Source organism: Centroberyx affinis, unplaced genomic scaffold (assembly GCF_046629955.1).
Source record: "Centroberyx affinis isolate AG114_WGS23_722 - 3 ecotype Tasmania unplaced genomic scaffold, CSIRO-AGI_Caff_v1 ptg000941l_1, whole genome shotgun sequence".
NCBI lineage: Eukaryota > Metazoa > Chordata > Actinopteri > Beryciformes > Berycidae > Centroberyx > Centroberyx affinis.
This window is the reverse complement of record NW_027279515.1, coordinates 1-23,886: the sequence shown is the minus strand read 5'-3', so window position 1 is coordinate 23,886 and position 23,886 is coordinate 1. Positions and strand designations below refer to the sequence as shown.

Here is a 23,886-nt window from a genome sequence, read left to right as displayed (position 1 = left end):
GTCGGTTGGCCAAACACAAGAATCTTGTTGTTCTTATGGTTACAACTATTATTGTTATGATTATTATTATTAATATTTCTACAGTATATCCATTTATAAAAGGGCAGCACAGATCTTTTCCGGTTTAGTGATTGATTTTGTGAGCAAGCAAACAGAACAAGTTACTTTTAGTCTACAACTACAACTACAACTAAACAGCACTACAGAAAACAAACACAAAAGGGAAAAGACAATACAATCTATACAGGAGGGCAAGGGAAAATGTCAACAAAGCAGTATATCATTGGGAGAGTTATACGATGAGAATGAAGCCAGATTATTGATAAATGGAGGCTAAAATGACTGAGATCTATAGTGATTGTTCCCTGAGATCAATCACTGGAATTCCCTGTTCCCTGGAATCCCAGGTCATATAGTGTGTAGTCCTTTGTCAGTGAGGGGATTCCCTGTGGGTCGCGGTCATGCAAGGGTGTATGTGTCCAAGTCATGTTTATGGTAGTTATTTATTGCTAGTGGTCTGAGCGTCTGCTGACTATTTGTTCGTTAGTCATGCTGGGCTGGCTGATCACGTATCAGCCATCAGTTGATCAGAGTTCCAGGGTTGTTGATTTTAGTAGAACTGGGTAGGTGAAAGGTCCTAGCCTTTTGGTCTCACTTGGCGGGGAAAGCAGGGTCAGCTGGTTTTATGGAGACCTTGCACATTTAGCGCGACGCAAGGTCGTTATAGGCGGATGCCCAGGTGATGCGTATTTGTCGCGGCAGGCGGTCTCTGTCTGTGTGCTGCTCAGGAATGTGAATGTGTCGAACACCACAGTAACATGCGCTCTCTACCAAACTGTTCACGTTAGCAGGTGACACCACCCTGGGGGCCTTATCACTAGGGCTGAACAATTAATCAAAATTTTATCGAAATCGCAATATGGCCTACTGCAATTTTCAAATCGCAGGAGGCGCAATATTTGTTAAAGGCGAAATGTGTGTCAAAATACCATTTTAAATTTAATGATGTCGTGCTGCAGAGATGTCCTGGCCTACACATCATATTCTACAGGCTTAAGAAAACATCTTTGTTTGGTACAGATCCCCGCAAAAATCGCACCATAATCATTTTAATACGTTTTTCAATGAAAATGAGAATAATGATGTAAAAATTATCATTCCCTCTAATATCGCAAATCATATCGCAATTGCAATATCAGTCAAAATAATCGCAATTAGATATTTTTTCAAAATCGTTCAGCCCTACTTGTCACCAGCAATAATAATTGCAATGTACACTGAGAGAGATGGACGACTTCATGATGTGTTGCCAATAGCCTAAAGTTGAGCGCACTCAAAACTTTGGAGCTTTGGATTGACTCTGAAAGCAATGCGCCTGCTTATCACCCCATTTAGATCAATAGTTCACCTGCGAACTCTGTTTTCATTCAAGTTCAAAGGTTCCACCATTACCAACACCCTCGAATAAGACAAGAACATCTCTGCGTAATCAAGAAAGCCCAAAAGGGAATGTTCTTCCTGTGGCAACTGAAAAAAAAAATGCATTGTCTCACAAACTATCCTAGGCCAGTTTTACTGGTCAAGAATCAAAAACTCCTTCTAATAGCCTGGATTTACTCTGAGACAGTGACACAGAGTCCGGTGTGTCTGCACCACTGAGCAGCTCATTGGCTTTCAGCTGCCCTCAATAAGTGACTGCACAACACATGGGTAAAGACTAGGGCAGGAAGGATTACGGTCGACCCTGCACACCCAGACAACCATCTGTCCCAAAAACTTTCCTCTGGCATGGTTCCTGTCCATTATGATCAGGATCACCCGTCACCTCAACAGCTTCTTCTCAAGAACTGTCACCCTACCCTAGCCAGTTCACCTAAGTCCACCTCAATCACCACACTCCCTCCTCACCGCCCATATACAACTGTCTGTAAACCTACTGCTGTTAACTGCTTACTGCCATGCTATATATTTTTCTATTTGTGTCATGCCTCTCATCCTATTGAGTAACATGGCACACTGGACCAATGCGCTACAGGACGCTCACCTTAGTAACTCCTCTACAGCTGCAACCGTATTATATGCCATCCTGCCCAAATGTACACAGTCGCTGAATGTTTAAAGTGTATTTGTAGAGAGATACGAGTGGTATGTCTTGCTCTGTCCCTTTGCACTGCATACAAGGTCCTGTTGGCCTTGTACTTTGTGTCAGCATGTACTGTTCCATGGCCGGTGATGATCTGTCTCTGCACCAATGACAACACAACAAATTCTCTTACACTAAATTACACTTAAATTGGTGAATAGAGTGATTCTGACTGATAAAGTTATTCTAAAGTGATGCTATGTCTGAATTGATTGTCATTTTGTACAAATGTTAGCTGTGGATTCAAATTTATCCTAAAAGTTTTTTTCTTTTAACTTTTCACTCTAGATGTAAACAAACTGGATTTGAAAATTTAAAAGGCTGTAACACCACGGAGAGAAAAGTGCATGGAGAGCAAATGTGATGATGACGATAATGTGTGGACTGCCTTCCTCATCTCAAATCATCATTTTAAATCTTCTAATCTCTTAATCATCATTATGTCACTCCTCTTCGGATTATAAAGGAGACCATCCAACTCTCTGTGTGTGTGTGTGTCCTTAATGCTTCTAGAGTCTATGAGGCCTTCAGGGTTATCTTTCTGGGGTTTCTCTTTAGTGCAGAATATTACATCATCGGCATTAGACAGAGCCAGACCTCGGTCAGATAGCATATGTACTTCATAGTTTGTTTTGGCCTGCTTAGGTTCTGCATGGTTTGTCATATAGGACAGTACAGTACAGCAGAGAGGTACAGAAATCTAGAACAGTCACAAAGCATCTGAAAGTCAATTTATTACACAATTTATTAGACCAACAATTTACCTCACACCATGCAAATTGTCCTGTTGCAGTAAACTTCACACATCTGGTACTCTGGTACAAGGCAAATGCTAAGAATTATTTACTAGCCTCATCTAGCCTCCTCATGTCTGCTTTGTTTATTTTAATAGTGTGGTGGCAATTTTTGCTAGTATAGCTATAGCATCTGAGCAAAAAGGATCTGGGTTCGATTTGCTTTCTGTGTGGAGTTTTGCATGTTTGCGTGGGTTTCCTCCTCAAGGTGAATTAGAGACTCTTCGTTGCCCATATACGTACAAATGTGATTGTCTGTATAACTGTGTTAGCACTGTGATGGACTGACAGCCTGTCCTGGTTTCCGCCCAGTGTATGCTGGGATAGGCTCCAGCCTCCTGTAACCCAGGAAAGGATTAAGCAGATAGAGAAAATTCCTAAATGAATTTTAACCAATTGACTTCATTGACTCATTATTGTGTTCTTTCCATGGATGAATGCACGTATATGAATTTGTGGGGGTTATATGTACAGTATATGTCGCATATGTGATGTCTTTTTATTATTCCTAGAAACTGAGGGTGATCTTATCTGGAAAATTGTTCCGGAAAAACAATTCAGTTCAATTACATGAGGCTTTATTGGCATTACCATATACAGTACAGTATTCCCAAAGCATATTCCTAAGGACAATAACAGAAAACAAGTAAGAATAAGAATGATTAGGCCTGTTAACTGATTAGGTCTCTCTCACTCTCTCTCTCTCTCGCTCTCTCTCTCTTTACCCGCAGCCCTTGTGTCTACTAGAAGAATGAGGAAGAGGAGGAACTGGAAACCTCGGGAGGGCCTAGGAAAGTTTCTGTGAAGTCTCAATGAAAGCATCGGAGGAGCTTCTCTAGTATTTGACTCAATGGCCAAGAAAGGGCGTGCGAAGGGCGAGAAGCCCGAAGCGCTCATCTCAGCCCTACAGGCAGCCAACGAAGATCTCAGGTCCAAGCTGACTGACATTCAGATAGAGCTGCACCAAGAAAAATGCAAGGTACGGTATCAGAACACACATGGGTGATCCATAAACAGATGTCTGGCATGTACCAGTTCTCATTTTGATTCTGTTTATTTTCCTTTGGCACATGCGTGGCAAACTTAGCTTCTGTAGCTTTGCCCTGGGCATTCAAAGGCTTTTAGGTCACTGCCAATATAAACTAATTAGAGATGAACCCTAATGTGCCAACTTTAAGATCGGCATTGCCAGGGCACCAAATATAATCCCTTGTGTAACGATGACGCTATAGTGCTTTTGATGTTTCAGTCTGGTCTATTCTACTTCACAAGAGCAGTTGAGAACTTATTTTAAACTTCTTTTGAATCCAGAATAGCTATATGGGCAGTTATCATCTATCACCATCTGTAAATCCTTCAACATAATGCTTGGAATTCCATCTAGAAAGTGGCATGAGCATATCCATTAACAGATTTACAGTATGTGCAAGTAAAACTATACCTTGAATAAAAGTGTGTGAAGTGTCCAAATTGCTTTTTAATCATACCATCTCACAGCACAATTTGTTTGTGTGGTGTGTTGATGGGTAAATCTAACACCATGGCTCCAACGCTGGTCTGTCTTGAAACCCAGTAGATAAATTAAAGCTTTACAACCAGTGTCTGTGTCAGTGTCACGTCAGGAATGGAAAATCACAGCAGTAGCAAGAGAAGGTGAAAAAAAAGAAGAGTAAAGTAAGGAAAGAGAGGAAAAAGAAAGGCATGTACACATTTTTTTCATCAAGAAAGGTGGGTCCACTTGTTAATTCACTGGATAGCCGCGTTAGCATAGTTAGTGGCTCTATACCACCAGATGTGGATTCCTGTGCAAATTTTCACGCCACAAACTAGGTGGTTTCATGCAACGCTGCTCAGTGGATTTACTGAGTAATGTGTTGGAGCCCCAACACATTACTTAGATTGACTGTAAGGCAGTATTTTACCGTGAAAAAGTTACATAATGTAGATTTAAAGTCAAACTGCATTTTGGGAAATGAACAGGGCTCTAGATGTAGAAGGCCATCTTGTGACAAGATATATATGACAGCCTTGTCTTTAGGTGATCTGCACATATGGCACATGTTCAGTTAATGGTAGAACACTTGTCAATGTTGATGTTTTACTTGACATGGCACATATGCATTCATATAGTAAACTATAATATATTGCCACATGACATAACGCACAGCTACTCCATACATCTGTCTTATGAAACCCTTTTTAAGTACTTCTTCTGGGTTAAATATTTAACCCAAACCCAATTTGGACATTGTACATATTGGGTATTGTACAACATTGTACATACATAAAACAGTGTTGTCAGCAAATTTTACATTGGCACATGTATAAAACTGGCAACATCAGCAAAGGCAGGTGGAAGTCGTTTCAACTCACAGTATGACCACCCTCGTATTGTTTTTTCAAATGAAGCTCCATTTCCCAGGATAGTATGACAATTAATTAACTTTGGTACTTACAAAACCCATGGCTGATTTTAAAAGCACATGGCATTATGTCTATAGGTTAAAGAGACCACTCTGTAACTCAAAGGCCCCAGCTTTGATCCCCTATGACCCCAAGTGTCCACCTTCATGGAGTTTCCTTTAGCAAGCACCTACCAGCTTCAGGGCCATTGTAGCTGACTCTTTGCTGACCTCCTTGTGGAAGTAGGCAGGCACAAAGACAAATATCCCCTTCTGGGATATTTGTAGTATCCCAAAAAATGGTCAAAATACATTTGCACAGAAGTGGCTTTTTGATTGGGCAAGGCCAGTGCTAATCATTTTTGCTTGACCTTTGAGGGTCCAGCCTTGTAGGATTGTTGCAACCTGATTAACTAATCCAAAGGTCCAAGGTCCAGTTTAGCTAAATCAAGGAAAGAAAAAAAATGTTAAACCACAAAGCCAGATGTTCTTAAACGATGATTGATGTCTGCATGGTGAGACAACTGAGATATGGATAGTAGGTATGTCCAATAACGCTACAACCTGATTCCTTCACTCATCTTTCTGTCTCATTTTCCCCAAAGGTGAGCAAGCTGGAGCGCGACAAGGTGCAGGAGGTGAAGCGAGTGCGAGAGCAGGAGCAACACCGCCACACAGCCACACTAACGGAGCAGCGGGCCAAGTGGCATGAGGAAAAGCAGAAGGAGCTCCAGGCTCTCAGGGAAAACCTGATGCGGCAGCACGAGCAGGAGCTGGGCCCGCCACGCCAAGATCAAAGACCAGGAGAACCAGAGACTCAAGGCTGCCATAAGTGCCATGCGCGATGGCAGTGGAGAGAAGGTGAGGTTGGGCAAGGAGAGTGGAGCTAGCGTTTGATTCAAGAAACGATAGGCTTTGCAGTTGCTTCTCAGATCTCCTAGCAACCACAGCTGGCATCATCATGGAGGTCCATTGGACAATTAGCTTTGCGCAAAGAATGACTAATAACAGCTGGGCTAGAAAAACAAAGATACTGTGTCTGAAAAAGATAGTCATGTTGTGAGTATAGGTCCATTCAGCTATGTTATAAATAAATGTAAGTGAATGTGAATTTAAGTAAAACTGAATGTAAGTAAAAGTGAATGATAAGGTAAATTTGTGTTCAAATAGGTTACTGTGAGTGTTTTGGAGTAAAGGCTAAGGTAAAAAAAAAAGATAGGCCTAGTTGTCACTGAGTTGCAGCTTGAAAAAAGTCAGCTCAGTTAACCTAAACAGTTTTTTTTTTTTTACTTTGTTAGCAACTCGTAAGCTAATTTAGCCAAGCAATGTTATTGTTAACATGCCAATAGGCTACTAAGGCTAGCTGCTAGCTACTAGCTACTGGCTAGGTAATGAATGGCCACTGTGCCAGATGTGTGCTCACTAGATATTATGGTTAGTTGACAATTTATAAACATATAATTGATCAGATATGTACTGTATCAGTGGTTACATTTTTATTTTCATTTAAAGACAGCACAGAAAGTAACCACGTCTATACTGTTGAACAGCCAAGTTGTAAGTTGTGAAGATCCATGCAATCCGCTGTTCTCAGCCATTGCTGCCCTTTGTCTTTCTCTAACTTGCTCCCCCTCCTCCTCACCCTGCTCCTATAGGTGCGCACCGCGCTCACCCTAGAAGCCAAGGAGGAGGCGCGCCGGTTCTTCGACCAGGAGAGAGTGAAGCTCCTGCAGGAGATAGTGGAGCTGAAGAGCACCAAGAAGCAGACGGACGAGGCTCTCAGCAACATGATCCAAGCCGACAAAATGAAGGCCGGCGACCTGAGGGTGGAGCACCAGCAGCACCAGGAGCAGATCTCCAAGATCAAGTGGGACTGCGAGAAGGACATCCGCAGACTGGTACGCACAATTGCTGCTAGTGAATACAAATCAACACCCTCCTAATATTTGAGTGGCACCCATTTTTACACAGTCCCTGCCACACTTGTCCTCAGGCTTAAATTGTCAATTGTCCCCTCCCCTACACATTCATCTACATCTCCCCTTAATCCCAGAAGAGGATTTAGACGGTGAATCAATTAGGGATTAAAGTTCTCACCTGGATCCATTCATTTAGTCTATTTTGAGCAGGTGCCCCTAATGTTCTACACATTCTGTGTAGTTGTGATTAGTAACTGATTAGTGAAACAAAAATCTGCAGATTCAAAGTGATGTTCTAGCATCATTTCCTCTCTCCTCGCTGTAGGTGGATGAAATCAAGTCTAAAGACCGCACCATCTTTGCTCTGGAGAAGGAACTGGAGTCAACAGCAGGTTTCCTACAGAAGCTGCAGCTGCAGAAGGATGCCCTGGATGAACAACTGTTCCTTGTCAAGGAGGCAGAGTGCGGCCTGGGAAGCCCCAAAAGGGAAATCCCCGGGCGGGCAGGGGATGGGGCCGAGCACTGTGGCAGCCCAGTAAGTAGGAAGAGGGAGCTAAATGTGGGATTTACTTCCTAAAATATTTTTTTTCCCCCTGTAAGACTTTTAAGATTTGATATTTATTAAAAAGTAGCTTATATACACTACCAGTCAAAAGTTTGGACACACCACATTTTTCTTTATTTTTACTATTTTCCACATTTTAGAATAATAGTAAAGGCATCAAACTATGAAATAACACAAATGGAATTGTGTTACCAAAAAATGTTAATCAAATCAAAACTATCTTATATTTTAGATTCTTTAAAGTAGCCACCCTTTGCCTTGATGGAAAGGCAAAGGCTTTGGGAAGAAATTCATACATAGGCATCAACCTCACTGTTTATATTTGTCTAAGAAACAAATTTCAAGCATTTAAGCATAAGCCTTTAGATCAAAATGGCTTCAAGATAATGAAAAACTTAGTACATTCAATCAGGTGTGTCCAAAACTTTGACTGGTATTGTAACATGCATTATTATTATTATTATTTTTACCTGTGACTAGTGGCTGTATTAGTGAGACAATTATTGTTTCATTTTGTTATATTTCGTCAGGACCTGAGGAGAAATCAGAGGCGTGTTGCTGAACTCAACTCCACCATACGCAAACTGGAGGACCGCAACTCGCTGCTAGTGGATGAGAGGAACGAACTGGTATGACCAGCTAATTAACATGGATCTCTATGATCAAGAAACACATGATTAAAAAACCCTCAAAAGAACTTAAGACTTAATCACTCCACCTTTCCTCTATGTCTTGGTCTTTCCTTGGATGTTTACCTTCCTCATGTCAGTCACTAACACTCTATCGCTCCCTGTCACCTTTTTAATTTTTCCTTGTGTCCCTTTCTCTCTGCCAGCTGAAGCGAGTGCGAGAGTCGGAGAAGCAGTGCAAGCCACTGCTGGACAAGAACAAGCTGCTGAGTAAGAGGAATGACGACTTGACCCAGACTCTCCAGAGGCTGGAGGAGAAACTCAAGAGCCTGGCCAAGGAGAACCTGGAGATGGTCAGCACCAAGTCCTTTCTTTTTACACAGATGTTGGATTTTTAATATCCAACATCTGTTGGATACAATAATTAAATATAATTCATAGAATGAGGCTTTAGTCTGTTCGATTAGAAATGTATTTGACCTGTGACCACAGGGAAAGTGAAGAAGTAGCTAGGGTAGTAGGGTCTTTCTTCCCTTAAGGCGCCATTGAACATGGCACTTACTTAAATCTGTTGCTTCTAGTACAATTGCTTAAAGGTCAGTGGAACACGTGTGACTGTGTGTAATTTTATGTCAGAAGTTGTCAGAAGTCCACATTTGTATTTCTGTCGTAAAGTGGAACAGTTACATTCAGTTATATTCAGCATTAGAAATGCAGTTTAGATGCTAAACTGCATTTCGTTGTTTTAGTACTTGTACTCTGTGCAATGACAATAAAGTTGAATTTAATCTAATCTAATCTAATCTAATATTCAGTTATATACTGCGATTCCTGGGAAAATGTGAATGATATGCTAGATATTTATGATGTTTTCAATGTTAAGATCTTTTCCAGATCTTTTCAGTGTTAATTGTAACGTGCCTTGTGACTTTTAATGTGTGCAGAATGGCTTGTGAATACAAATAGTAGCCTTAGCAAATCTTGAGAGTGTCCACAAATTCGACCTGCCAATGGAGCAGCATAAGAGTAGTCTCAATGATGTCCTGTCCTCAAAGTGGTCTGATAGTATTAGTGAAGTGTTTGTAATCACATTTCATGTTTAAATGGCATTCTGGCACACTACCCACTAGCAAGGTAAGTGGAATGGGCAATTAACACTTGGGAAAAGAAGATCCTGCAGTGTTTACAGTTCTGAGAACAATAAAAATCATTGTTCTCAGTACTGCAAGTGCTGCAGCAATCACATCTTCTTAAAGACCAGTTCATGTCCATATCTTTAGACATTTGCCCAACAGCTTATTACAGTACATGACACTTATTTGCCATGTTTTTATCCAAAGCACCTCACAGTACATTTTATTTCTAGCCTGGTTGGACCCAGTGTGACTTGAACTCCTAAACTCCTTGACAGCACAGTCACCAGGCTTTACCCATTCAACCACTTGGCGTATCTTAGTTTGTTTTACTACAGATTGGTCTGTGGGTACAAGGACATTTGAGCAGATTGAGTGACTGACGTAGTGATGTTAGAGGTCTTCTCTCTGTGTTTCCTCTGTCTGCAGAAGGAGAAGATCAGCTCCCACCCTCCGCTGAAGAAGCTGAAGTCTCTGAATGACCTGGACCAGGCCCATGATGACCAGGAGATCGCCTTTCTCAAGCTTCAGGTCCTGGAGCAACAGAGCATGATTGATGAGCTGACAAGAGTAAGTTCTTCTATATGGGGGGGGATTTGAAATGGACCACAAGGCAGGATCTATACTATAATGTGCTTAATCACTTAATGTATTAAAGAGAGAATGCCATGTGCAACTTGTTGAGCAAATTAGTGTCTGTTATGACGTTTGTCAAAATGCAAGTTTGCAAGCAATTTTTTTTCTAAATGAATTTTCTAAGAGAAAGAAGATAAGCCTAATGTAACTTGTTACGCAAAATACTCAGAAAATCTTATATGTATTTATATACAGTGTGTTAATGCCTTTTCCATCTGTCTTTTTTCCAGGATAGAGAAAAACTTTTAAGAAAGAAGAGGCATAAACGAAGTTCCAGGCCAATAAAGGTACAAGAAATTGAATTGTTTCTGGCTATTTGTCAAATGAAAAAAGCTGTTCTTTTGGGTTTGTCCAAACTCTTATGCAACTGGAATTATCTCATAGCTTGGTTTTCCAGTAAGTGAATGTCTGTAACCCAACCCTAACCCTCATGTCTGCTGATAGACACACAAAGTTTGATAGTGTTACGTGAATCCTTTCTTAAGTTATATACCTATTAGTGCGAAGCCCCACTGCCACGCCCTCCTTTGGCCAATCAGTGTGAAAAGTGACTCAGTTGTTGTTGACCAATCTTTCCACAAAGTTTCATGCAAATCCATTCATAACTTTTTGAAATATTCTGCTAACAGCCAAACAGCCAAACAGATTGAATGGGGTGAAAACATAACCCAGTGGAGTTAGACAGGGGTTTGTAATAATAATAAAAGTAGGAATGAGGCAGTGAGTATATACACACTTTGATTCAAAGCAAATCTCAACGTTCTACTGGGAAAAGACAATTGAAAGCAGGTAAAACAGCTTCCTAAAAGTCCGTTTTGGTGGAAATCTTTTCAAGAAGTCTTTATCAAAGAGCCTTATCATGATGAATATATACATATGTATGTGTATATGGTATGTCCTTAGCCAGCTGAGCCAGTGATCCCCTTACAACACTTTTTAAAACTTTGTGTAATGCTGATATTGTTTCTAGGCTAATGGTTTTAAATGTAGCTAAGCAAACTTGTGAGTCCTGTAGAAGTAGAGCTGGTAGAAAGGTTAATATAATAACACAGAAAACAAAACTCTTCATTCTGACACTTAGCACTTTGACCTGAGGTTAATACAGGATGAAATAAGGATAAAATAAGCTACAATAAGATGTAAATGAGGATACTGGTCATTGAACATCTGTCATCAAAGGTCATGGGATAAATCTGAGACATCTTGAGAAATCTTGAGATTCATCATGAGAAATCTTGAGATTCATCATGAGATAAATCTTTCATCCACCTCTTCTGCAGAGGCACATCGTAGTAGACACCTTCTTCGGCTATGATGAGGAGTCGATGGACTCGGAGTCTTCCTCAGTGGCTTCGTTTCGGATGGACCGAACCCCCGCCACACCTGACGACGATCTGGATGAGGTGAGAACTTGTCTGGTATCCATCACATCGGCATGAGTACGAGTTTATCTCCTGTTTCTGTAGCTGTTGAGCATCACAAAGACTGGAACGCCATTTAGACTCATCAAGTGTGAAACCGTGAAAGAATAATATCAAGGATGAAACTGTGAACCTTGGTTCTCAGCCTGGCTTAGCTATTCTAAAATGTTTGTTTTGAATTTTTGTGTAGTTCCTGACTTCTGATGGTTTTGTCTTGTGTTGTTCCCCCTTGTCTTGCTCATTGAGTGTCACACAGATTAGTATGTTGATAATCTGTACCTTGGTTGTACATCAAGGATGAAAGCGAAGACATTGTTCCCTATCAATCGGTTTTCGTGGTGTAACTTAGGCTCAGACTATGTGATAAACACTTTGCAGAGTGTTTACCAGTGTGTCTGTAATCACGCTTCTCTCTGACATGGCAATTTTTTCAACTAAATCATTTCAGATGTAGGCCCTTACCTCTGCTTATGTTTTGTAGTTCTTTATTTATTGGTGGCTAGAACACCTGTGTTGTTGTAGTTCTTTATTTTTTCTTTCTTTATTCACTCTTCCACTCAAAACTTTGGACTTGCGTAACCTGAACATACTTCAAGATATCAACTCCATTCAAGCATTAATGTGTAGCTACTACTTACAGAGATGTGCAGAATCAATTATGTCAGCAATATTCCAGATGGTGCCACTGTAACTACCGGTAAAAATTTCCAAAGCTCACAACTCTGCAACCATTGATCCTAGAGACATGAAACTGTGTGTTGTACACACATCCAGCTATTGTTGTTCTACAGGTTTGCCTCTTGGACCATCTATCAGCTGTGTGTGTTAGGTATATAAGTGTGTGTCAATTTCTATGTAAATAGGTGATCATGTGTGTAGATATATGTATGTTTGTATTTACTGATGCAACAGTTCATGCACTTTAAACTCCATTTTTATGTGAACCCATATCATCTACTTGTTGTCAAGTGTTGTTTCGCGTTGTCTTCTGTCCTTTCCATCAAACCCATGAAATTGCAACAAAGTAGGCATATTAGCCCAGTACCAAAGCAACCGTAACCTTTAACTTGTGTTTATCAAACAAGGGTTTGGCCAATGAGGAATCGGAGCTGCGTTTCCGTCAGCTGACCAGGGAGTATCAGGCCTTACAGCGAGCCTACGCCCTGCTGCAGGAGCAGAAGGGAGGCATACTGGACGCCGAGATGGAAGCCAAGGTACAATACTGTATTGACGGAAAAACAGGTCATTAAGCAGGGCAGTTAACTAGTGGTGATGGTGGCAAGAAAATTCTGGTTAGGCCATAATTACATAATGATTAATTCCAACACTGCAAGAGACTATGACCACACACACAAACACAAGACACACACACACCTCCCGTTAAACAGCAGCTGACGTTTGAGAGTCAACATATATTCTACACATTTTATCATTTTTTTATCATTCAATATCTCCAGGATCCAGTCTGTACAAGTTTTATTACTTTGTCAACCAAGGACTTAAAAGTCCTACTGTGTTAGTAGCTGGTTGAGGTGGAGGTACTGAAGAAGTTAAAACATCGTTGGTCAGTCTTGCTTTCTCTGGATAGAGCATTTGCTCATTGCTGTTTAGGAGCAACTTCTGTATTTCACTCTTACCTGACACCAACATTTATTTGGGTGAATCTATGGTACAAATTTAATTTAATTAGTGGGGGTTGGAATGCTCTTCTCTGTTGCAGCCCCTGGTTGTGATTTAGGCTGATACAACGGGTGGATTTTTACGGAAAAATCTCAACTAGTGCAGCTCTAAGTTTCAATACAGTTTCCTTTGGCTAATGGAGGTGTTGTTGTTTTGCTGCTGTTTCAGGCTCAGGAGCAGCTCCATGCAGACATTCTCAGGTACAAGGCCAAAATAGAGGACTTGGAGAAGGAACTGACCTTGAAAGGACAGGTAGAGAACTCACCACTACACACTCATGTACACACATCTACAAACACACACATGTATATGTCCACAAGCATGAACATACAACACGCATGCCTCTATGTGAAATTTCTTTCATGCAGCCAACAACCTGAAGCCTGTAGGATGTTAGTTTTGCTCTGATTTGACCCAAACAAAGACGTTTTTTGAGCTGAAGGGCAACCTCACATGGGCCAGGTTGCAGTGGAGACCATTTTTTGTATCACCATTTGAAACTGAATGAAGTATTATCGTTCCTGCCTGGAGAAGAACATGATTGGCATGACATGAAATCTCAATCCACTGTTTGAAATCAAATTAAACCGTACAGTTCCGGCTTTGGAGTGAAACACTTTTGGCGTAACAAAAAATCTCACTTCGCCTTTCTAGACTGACAACTCACTAGACCAGTGACTTTGTGGCAGATATGATGTTTTCCAACTGAAGAGTTAATTTCCAAAACATGATCCATGTGGGGGAAAAAAATAAAAACATTACCTGAATCATTCAGTATCTCTAAAATATAGTGAGTTGAGACTGATGATGAATGATGAGAATGATGAACTATCCTCTTAAAACCACCACAATTGACTTAACTGTTGTGCCAACACTCATAAGTATATGTCACTTTTTTTCTAACTGGGGATACATCTTGAAACTAAACACTTCAAATTATATTTTCCAATTGTTTTTCTTTTTAGAAATAGTGTTGATTTTAACCATTAACTGCTTCTGCCCCATCAGGACTCCAGATGGGTGGAGGAGAAGCAGCTCTTCCTACGAAGGAATCAGGAGCTATTAGAGAAGGTTGGACTCAACTTACTGTTTTGTAATAATCACATAGCTGCAGTATTAGGTCTGCCTTTTGTGGTTTTGATAAGTTTGTAGTTATCACTGTTTTTTTATATATTTATCTCAATTTTCCTGCTGTGCTGAACTGTCTGTATTTGTTATTGTTTTGTTAATGTTATATGTTGTTTATGTAATGCTGCTGGGTGACACCCAAATTTCCTCCCGGGGGGCCAGATTAAAGTACATCTATATCTGTCTGTGTCTGTACAACAGATAGTTTCATCCAAGTAATCTGATTGGTCAAATGTGTGTTGAAACTGTGCTGATAATCCCATTGTTTTGTCTCCTGAATGGTTAATTTCACCTCTGTGTCACATCATGGATCACACATCATGGATAATTCCCATAAATCACATGAAAATTGTATTTTTTTCAGAATTCCCATAAAAATTATGTAATGTTTTCAGTACAGTTTGAACACATCTTTGATCAATCAGAACACACTTTTAGCCAATCAGACTGGCCAAAACAACCCTTTGCGATGTTAAATCTTTTGGCAACTGGGATGTGTGTGACCTTGTTTTTTTCTTAGATGTGCACACTACTTTACAGAAAACTTTACAGACACTACACTTGGTTATAAGCATTATATAAAAGCAATAATACCCTTGAAGATGTTCTCTAATATGATTATGGGCAGGTTGGTGACGGCAACTGACCGCATCTCTGTCATACTCAATATCAAAGTAAAGACATACACAATAACATAGTTGACAACCTCCCTCTTCCTCTGTAACTCGCATCGTTAATTCTGATCTCTCTCTCGTGTCCAGGTGGAGAAGTTAGACTCAGAGTCTGGTCGGCTACAGCAGGAGCTTCAGGACTCCAAAGACCAGAATGAACTGTTGGAGTTCAGGATACTGGAGCTAGAGGTGAGCCCAAAAGATCTCCAGCACACATTTTACTAACAGGATATAAGTTCCTGCGAGATGAGCCCAAATGATTGTAAAGATACCGTCCCGAGTCCCAAAACTCATTTCAAGTTACTCACTGAACAGGGTGTGTGAGGTGAACCCAGGACACCCCACTGAGTTCCAAAAAACGTTTTACTAGCCTGAAAAAAATGTCCTCCGTCCTGCGAGGTTGTGTGAGGTGAACCCATATCGTTTTGCCAAGTTTCCAATTGTTGCCAGCGCATTCATCATGTAAACATCCCTCTCATGACTGAAGAGAATTTGCTCATTCTCTCATATCAGAATTTTTCTTCAGAATGAAATTGCCTTCCCTGGTATTTTTTTCAATTATGACAAGGCCCTTGTCCAAATTGAATTAAGCAAAAATTTTACCTTCCCAAACAAGTCAGAAAATCTTGGGAATTGAATAACTGAAAAAAGCTGTTGCACTTTTGGGTTTGCCTAAGCTCTTATGCAACTGGAATTATCTCATAGCTTGTTTTTCCAGTAAGTGAATGTCTATAATCCAACCCTAACTCTCATGTCTGCTGATACACACAAAACACACTGATAGACACACAAAGTTTGATGGTGCTACGTGAATCCTTTCTTAAGTTATATGCCTTTTAGTGGGAAGGCACGCCCACTGCCACGTGCCCCAGTTGGCCAATCAGTGTGAAAAGTTAATCAGTTGTTCCTTGCCTCATGACCAACCTTTCCACAAAGTTTCATGCAAATCCAGGGGGTTTGTAATAATAATTCAAGTAGGAATGAGGCATTTTATCATACAGTAAACACACTTTGATTCAAAGCAAATCTCAACATTCTACAGGGAAAAAGACAAATAAAAGCAGGTAAGCAGGTAAGAATGTGAAAATGAAGTGCACAGCAAAGAAGTGGCAGGCTGTTTACTAATTCACCAAAAATACTTTTCTGTAAAGAGAGAGAGAATTCAAACATAGCAGCAGTGCGAGAGAGATGCTGATTAGATCCCACCTTACATTTCAGTTTTTCCACAACTCAGAAACAGCAGTTGTTTCTAAGGCCTTCATGTACATCCTATTTCCTGTTTGTCCCTATTTCTTCCCTTTTATTTTTGTTAGTTTGTCATCTTTGGACGTATCTGAGCACCTAGTAGTAGTGAATTTCTGCTGACTGAGCGTTGTTCGAGTTTGGATTGTAGGGAACATAAATAAATTAGACTGTACATTATGGAATAGAGATTAGATTTGATACTTGTGGCACAGCTTTAATGCATTAAGTCCACATTAGACTGGAAATCAATAGAGTCCCATGTTGTGGAATGATTCTATATGTACACACACACACACACACACACACACAGACACACACACACAAACACACACGGCAACTGTGTCCAGCCACATGTAGGCCATCGTCGTGCTGTGCATGCCAGATCAGGGGCTATAGCTTTTCACCCATCGCTGTCGGTAATTAATTATGTTTTTCTCCTCTGTTGTAACCGGCTTGTCAGCTCAGCCATTCAGCCATACAGACAGGCAGGCAGCCAGTCTGCCAGTCAGTCAATCAAGCAGTCAGGCGGAGATCTAGCTGACGGTGGTCTTTGTGCTCTCGCTGTGCTGCAGTGCAGATACAGAAACAAGATTGTAAGGGATAAAGACGCCACCTAGTGAGCACAGAGGAGAGTGACCTGCTCAAACATCACAGCACAGTGCTGGACTGAACACACAGCTGTGAAATGTTTGGTAGTCAGTAGATCATTTTTGTTTGGGAAACTCTATATGGTACTGCCATTTATATACCAAGGTTTATTTAAAGTAGTTACATATTGAAAGCAGTGGGAGGGGACACCAAAGGTATTTCCCAGAATTTCCTTCATGTATTGTGATGATAAGACACTCAAACTTCAACAGAAAATCCAAAGAAAAAGACATCACAGTACTGGACACACTGTTTGATTGACAAGTGATGTGTGGCAAGACATCTCATGGATTACCACTTAAATTAAATATGCTCTACATGTCTGCATTCATACAAATGTGTAAAGAAGTTTTATCATTGTTATCACTGTTATCTCTTGTTCATTGCATTGTCCTATGTGGCAACCCGCACAAACCTGGCACCTATAAGCTAAAACAAGACATTAAAAGTGCAAATACTAATTCATCCAGGTTTGATACCAGTATAAAGACAATAGAGATTCATAAGATTAGAAACAGAGACTAAGACACGTTTTGTAATTTCCCTTAGTGTAATGAAATCAACTTTACATGTATTTCTGTTTCTTTGTAGGAGCGTGAGAGGAGGTCGCCTCCCTTCAACCACCTGAGGATGCATCCCTTCTCTGAGGGGGTCAGCGCTCTGCAGATCTACTGCATGAAGGAAGGGGTCAAGGTACGCAGACAGAGGAACTCCTGTTTTATCATATTAATTACTGAGGAAATAAAATGTTTTTATGCTATTGAAAGAAGAATATCTTATTAAGGCACCTTCAAAGTTTTGGATAAAAGTTCAAATTATATGCTATTGGTATGATACTGACAGGTTATTATGGTGATTTCTGATGCCAACTGTGGTTTGCCCTTTTTCACAGGACGTGTGCATACCTGATCTCATCAAACTCCTAGATATCCTGGGAGACAATGGGGTAAGTCAGATGGATTTTAACAGCACAACATATCCACAGAACGTAGAGCCATATGTGACGCAAAACCAACCCAAAAACCAAAGATCTCTCTGTGCTCAGTTAAGGTCTGGTACTTCACCTTTAGCCATAGAAAGAGGTAGATTCAGTGGTAGCGCAGAGCAGGACAGTTGTTGTTTCTCTTATCTGTTATGTAAGTAGAAATTTAAAGTGAAATCCATTTTGTGTTCTACCCTTATATGATGAAATGAGGCATGTACATTTTAGTAAAATGTCTTCTATTTATGTTGTTATCTTTTGGTTGGATGATTATGAAAGACTGAAGTTATTTTTCAGAAAAGGGCAATTATATGTGGCAAACTTTATTTGTAAGGCATGGGAAACAATTTAAAATACTTTGTATATAAGACATTTGAGTTTTTCATATTGATATGTTTCTTTTTACGTTGTACACCGATGCAACTGAATGTATAGTGTCTTGTAAGTCCATGTGGGCTGGCACTAAAATAAAATAACAAATCACTTAGATAACAGTGCTATTAAAACACTATGCAAATCATTTATTATAAGTCATTAAACCTATTTTTCCCCTTGTATAGAACCTACGAAATGAGGAACAAGTGGCCATTATTCAAGCTAGTACTGTTTTGTCTCTAGCGGAAAAGGTAAGTGCATCAACCAGTTGCTCTGATAACAGTGATTTTAATTGAAGGGACTGACTGACTTTTGCTGCACTGACCTGACTTGTGTTTTTGCTGTTTGTCGCCCTCCAGTGGATCCAGCAGATCGAAGGGACCGAGGCAGCGCTGCACCAGAAGATGATGGACCTGGAGATAGAGATGGTGAGGAAATATGAAGCTTCAAAGGCAGCGATACACAACATAACGTTTTGGACAACTCCTATGGGCAGTAACACCCAAGGAGTTGCCTCAGCATTGTTGCTTCAGTCACACAGGAACATGTTGCTTCTGGAAAACATCTGGATAGATTTTTGACCCTGTGTGTCACTTTGTTGCTGGTTGTCCACTGATGGCCCAGTGTATAACCATTCTACACACAGAAGCAGTTGGTGCAAACCGTTTTTTAACTTTATAGTAAAGAAGTATAGCTTTAAATGGATAATGAATGGTTCTATATATAGTAATATACAGAAGTACACGATTTTTTTCTTCTTTTATTCATAAAGTCACGCAGTCAAGCATTTTAGAATATCATATTACAAACACATAGTGAACTAGAAAAAAGCTGTAGATGTACAGTACTGTGCAAAAGTCTTAGGCAGCCAAGAGTTTTTATATAAATTGTGTCTTAGATGTTTATTCATTTTTTTTCTGCATTAGTGTGTCAGTAGACTGCTCTTTATAGTACATTTTTTGATATTTAGAAACTTTTCATTTAATTACTTTTGAAAGCATTTTCGCTTTACTTTTTTTCTGTTACATGTGCCTAAGACTTTTGCACAGTACTGTATGTTTTGTTTTTGTGTTGTTTTTTCTAACCTCTGCCCCTGACCTGCCCACCCTATCCAGGAAATGTTCTGCAAGCAGAAAGGATATCTAGAAGAGGAGCTGGACTACAGAAAACAGGCCCTGGACCAGGCCTACATGGTGAGAGAGAGAGAGTGAGAGAGAGAGAGAGAATGTACTGTATGTGTGTGTGTGTGTGTGTGTGTGTCATCAGAAGTAAAAACCGCTCTTCTTCTCTTCTCTCCACAGCAAATTCAGGAGTTGGAAGCGACGTTGTATAACGCTCTGCAGCAGGACAAGGTTATAACACACTACTGTACAACATTTTACATCCAGTTAAATTATATTCTGAGAGTACATTTTCAAAGAGGATAGCTTCTTCAGATTGTCTTGATGTCTTGTCAGTGTTTTTTCGGTAACTTTATATTCCAGGTCTGCTATTTCCTAATATTTTTCCTAGAAAGGAGTTGCTATGTAACTGTTAATTTCTTGAACCATGAACCATGACATTGTGTAATAATTATAAGGAAAATGGAGGAACAGTACAGTTGGTAGAGCTGATAAATTCCTGGAAATTTCTTTAGGAGTTTCTAAGAAAGAACCGTGAAATTATGTAGCAGTTATATGAAAACAGGAAGAGGGCAGTTTGGTCAGATCAGATCATTTCTAAAATAAATCCTAAGAGTTCCTGGAACTAAGGAAAGCAAAATTATAAACTAATTATTTGAAAACTAGAGTCAGAGGTTGATTTGGTAACATGGTCACCATGTCACCTGAACAGGCAAAAATTGTTTATGTCCGTCTTCTTGTAAGGTTAATTAAATTACAGATAAGTAAATAATTCAACAATTAACAAAAATAACTTCTTCCTCTAATTTCCTTATAAGTGAATAATTACTTTGGTTACCAAATCGACCTCTGCCTCTTTTTTTCCCAATAAATAGTTTAAAATAAACTCTTTCAGAAATTATCAGTTTCTTATCAAATTTTTATTTTATATATAACTACTACGTAATGTCATTGTTCCTTCTTGGAAACAGATCTGTGTCAAATAGCGCTTGTGTATAATTCCTAGCATGTTTTCATCACATGCCTGGAATACCAGATGGGTGAGGTTCATCAAATCAGGACATCATTTCAGATGGTATCAGGAAGTTTGTCACAGAAAAGTATATTAAATGGCTTTCAAAATACATTCCTGTGATTATGCATTGACACATTCGTCAATATTGCTTTGGCAAACCCCACCCATCTGGCACCTAAGTAGGCTAAAACAAAGCATTAAAATTGTTTGCCTATAATATTTAGGCGAACTCAGGTACCAAAGCCATTTTTGTGCAATTAAAAGTCTGCATGACTGATTTGCATGGTTTCTTGGAAATATGGGAATGTTAAGAAGACTATAGAGACTCAGAAGATTATGAATACAGCTTAAATCAACAGAGGCTTATTAGAATAAATAAAGTTATGAATACAAATGAAGACAATGGACATTCATCAGATTCATAACGTCACAGAGACTCGGTATAAGAATAGTAAGACGAGATATTACTCATGATGTCTAGAGAACGTTTTTTTTTTCTTTTCTTCTTAAATCTACCATAGTATCTACTCTACCTGACTCTTGAAACTTGCTTTCCCTTTGCTGCAGGTGATAAAGTACGGCGAGCCTCTGGACGAGCTGCAGCGGGACGAGCTGCGGACGGCGGTGGAGAAGCTGAGGAGGCAGATGCTGAGGAAGAGCCGGGAGTACGACTGCCAGATTCTCCAGGAGAGGATGGAGCTGCTGCATCAGGCGCACCAGGTGGGACCCTGAGTGTGTGTGTGTGTGTGTGTGTGTGTGTGTGTTAATATGATGTAGTTTTGTGAAAATTTGTTTGGATGAGTCACATTAAAGGGGCATTAAGCAATCTATGAACTCTATTGGCGACCAGTACAAACTGCATCAACATTAATAGAATTTCTCCTCCTCCTTGACACAAAAAGTCATATTTCCACAATAGAGAAGAATAGGTTAGCTAATTCCAACAGAAACATCTAGGGAGTAGGTAATATATCACAATGCTAATAATACTGCTTTGTTGTTTGCATTTTTTTGGCTTGTGAACAAGGATTTTTAGCCTTGAATGCAAAAAATAAGAATATTAATGCTCCATGTAAGCACACAAATGAACAAAAGCGCATAAGTGAGCAAGGGACAAACACAAAAAACACAAAAAAAAAAAAGGCTTGGTGATGAGTCAAAGATTGGACTCCTCACTGTCACAAGTACATGGTGTTTGCCTTCTCCTGCATATCCATCAAGACGCCTCTTCCTCATCTGGCCTGCTTCTCTCCGATTGTTTTCAGAGAATCCGTGACCTTGAAGACAAGACGGACATCCAGAGGAGACAGATAAAAGACCTGGAGGAAAAGGTAGGCTGCATTTGAAGGCTTTTTTGTTGTAAAATGAGTAATTCAACTTTCAAATAAATTATACATACACTGTAAAAAGACCAATGGCTTACAAGTAGGGCTGCAACTAACGATTATTTCCATTATCGATTCATCTATTGATTATATTTTCGATTAATCTATTAATCATTTAGTCTATAAAATGTCAAAAATAATGACAGATGCCCATCACAAGTTATCAGAACCCAAACTGATTCTTAAAATGTCTTACTTAGTCTGACCAGCAGCCAAAAAATGGAGAAAAGCAGCAAATCTTAGCATTTGTGAAACTGTAACCAGCAAATGTTTGGTATTTTTACTTGATAAATGACTAAAACGATTGATTGTCAAAATTATAATCGATTAGTTTTCTGTCGATCGACTAAATTGATTCAGCACTACTTACAAGTAAAACTTACTATGAAGTACTACCAAGCTCATTAGCTCTCTGAAGATCTTTGCTAACAAGCTGTAGCACTTAACATGGTGTTTTCACCTGAAATCTTGCCAAATCAAGATTAGATAGGATTTTGAATGTTAGGTAATAATTTCAGACTGTGTACATTCACATTTTGGCCCAGAATAGCCAATACATTTCACGTTTCCCCCAAAAATCTGTCTCCCAAAGGAACTCTATTTATGGAGTTTGGATAAGCAATATTCTGCTGGACATATGACCCACTGAACATCAAATGAACCAGACATGATGGGGTGTGCAGTAGTAGTACTTATTGTAGTACTATGTACAGGAGACCAAACCTCATGATCTGTGCCATAAAGCTGCAGTAGCTGTTATATATATATATGAGTGACTACAACTGATGCAACCGAAGGCCTAAAGTATTTTTGTCAAAACTGTTTTGTCTATTCAACGTCGGGTTAAACATGAATGGAGATTTGAAGTGTGTTGAGGTTTGAAGTTCTAATCAGTATTGAGGTGTTGAAGTTACAGGTACTCTCTGAACGCAGCGCTTCCATTATTGATACTGTACCAGTTTCCGTGTAACATGAACCTCTATGTGTCTGCCTCTGCTGTCACTAACATGTCTGGAGTGGTCCTCTAACTCGCTCACTCTCTTTGTTCCCTCTTTCTCTCCCTACTCCTCTCTCTCTCTCTCTCTCTCTCTCTCTTGCCTTCTCCAGTTTTTGTTTCTGTTCTTGTTCTTTTCTCTTGCCTTTATCCTTTGGCCTTGAAGTCTTTGGCGTGTCCTGTAGCAGAGGTGAGTCCCGCGGGCTTTGAGGAAAAACACAAAAAAAACCCCAAAAAAACATCATCATCATCATCTCTCTTCCAGACCGCGGTCAAATATTCTATGCAAATGAAACCAAGGTGCAGCAGTAGTTCAGCAAGCATGAAGTGAAAACTACTATTCTTTGAATTTGAATTGTCCTGATAAATTGCACCCATGTGGTTTTCCATTGTTTTCCCACAGATAGTCAAGTGGATAAAGAACATCACTCTCCTTTAGAAAGCAAAGTCTAAAGAACACTTAGAAATATTATTTGACCCTGGTCTACTCGCTCTCCCTTCTACACATTTATCTGCTTTTTATTTTTGTTGTCATCCCTACTTTCTCTTTACAGTCACCTTTTGCCATCCTTGCTTTTCTGTCTTCATTCATGTTTTATTTTTTTTCTCTGTTATATCAACATCAACAATGTATGTGCTTTTTAAAGGTTTCCAGTTAGCTGATGCCTTTGAGAGAGAGAGAGAACAGAAACTGTCATCAGCATCACCTTCTCTCCCACTCCTATACATTTGTTTTTTGTCACCTCTCTCTTCACTTTTGTCTTTCAAAGTATGAAAAAGTAAAAAAATACATATATATATATATATATATATATATATATATATATATATATATATATATATATATATATATATATATATATATATATATATATATATATATATATATAATATATATATATATATATATATATATATATATATATATATATATATATATATATATATATATATATATATATATATATATATATATATATATATATATATATATATATAT

General features: G+C 39.4%; 1 protein-coding gene across 1 annotated transcript; it reads left to right on the top strand.

Annotated features, from left to right (window-relative positions):
- Positions 1-3,787: 3,787 nt before the first annotated feature.
- On the top strand, positions 3,788-23,050 carry LOC139646010 (janus kinase and microtubule-interacting protein 2-like). The gene is given in 23 exon segments (XM_071521906.1): positions 3,788-3,916; positions 5,945-6,115; positions 6,117-6,200; positions 6,995-7,237; positions 7,584-7,793; positions 8,354-8,452; positions 8,659-8,805; positions 10,015-10,155; positions 10,452-10,508; positions 11,502-11,624; positions 12,728-12,856; positions 13,491-13,574; positions 14,331-14,393; positions 15,212-15,310; positions 17,606-17,707; positions 17,907-17,960; positions 18,557-18,622; positions 18,731-18,799; positions 19,487-19,564; positions 19,673-19,723; positions 21,075-21,227; positions 21,773-21,838; positions 23,000-23,050. Coding segments are annotated over 23 exon segments (2,469 nt in total).
- The last annotated feature ends 836 nt before the right edge of the window (positions 23,051-23,886 follow it).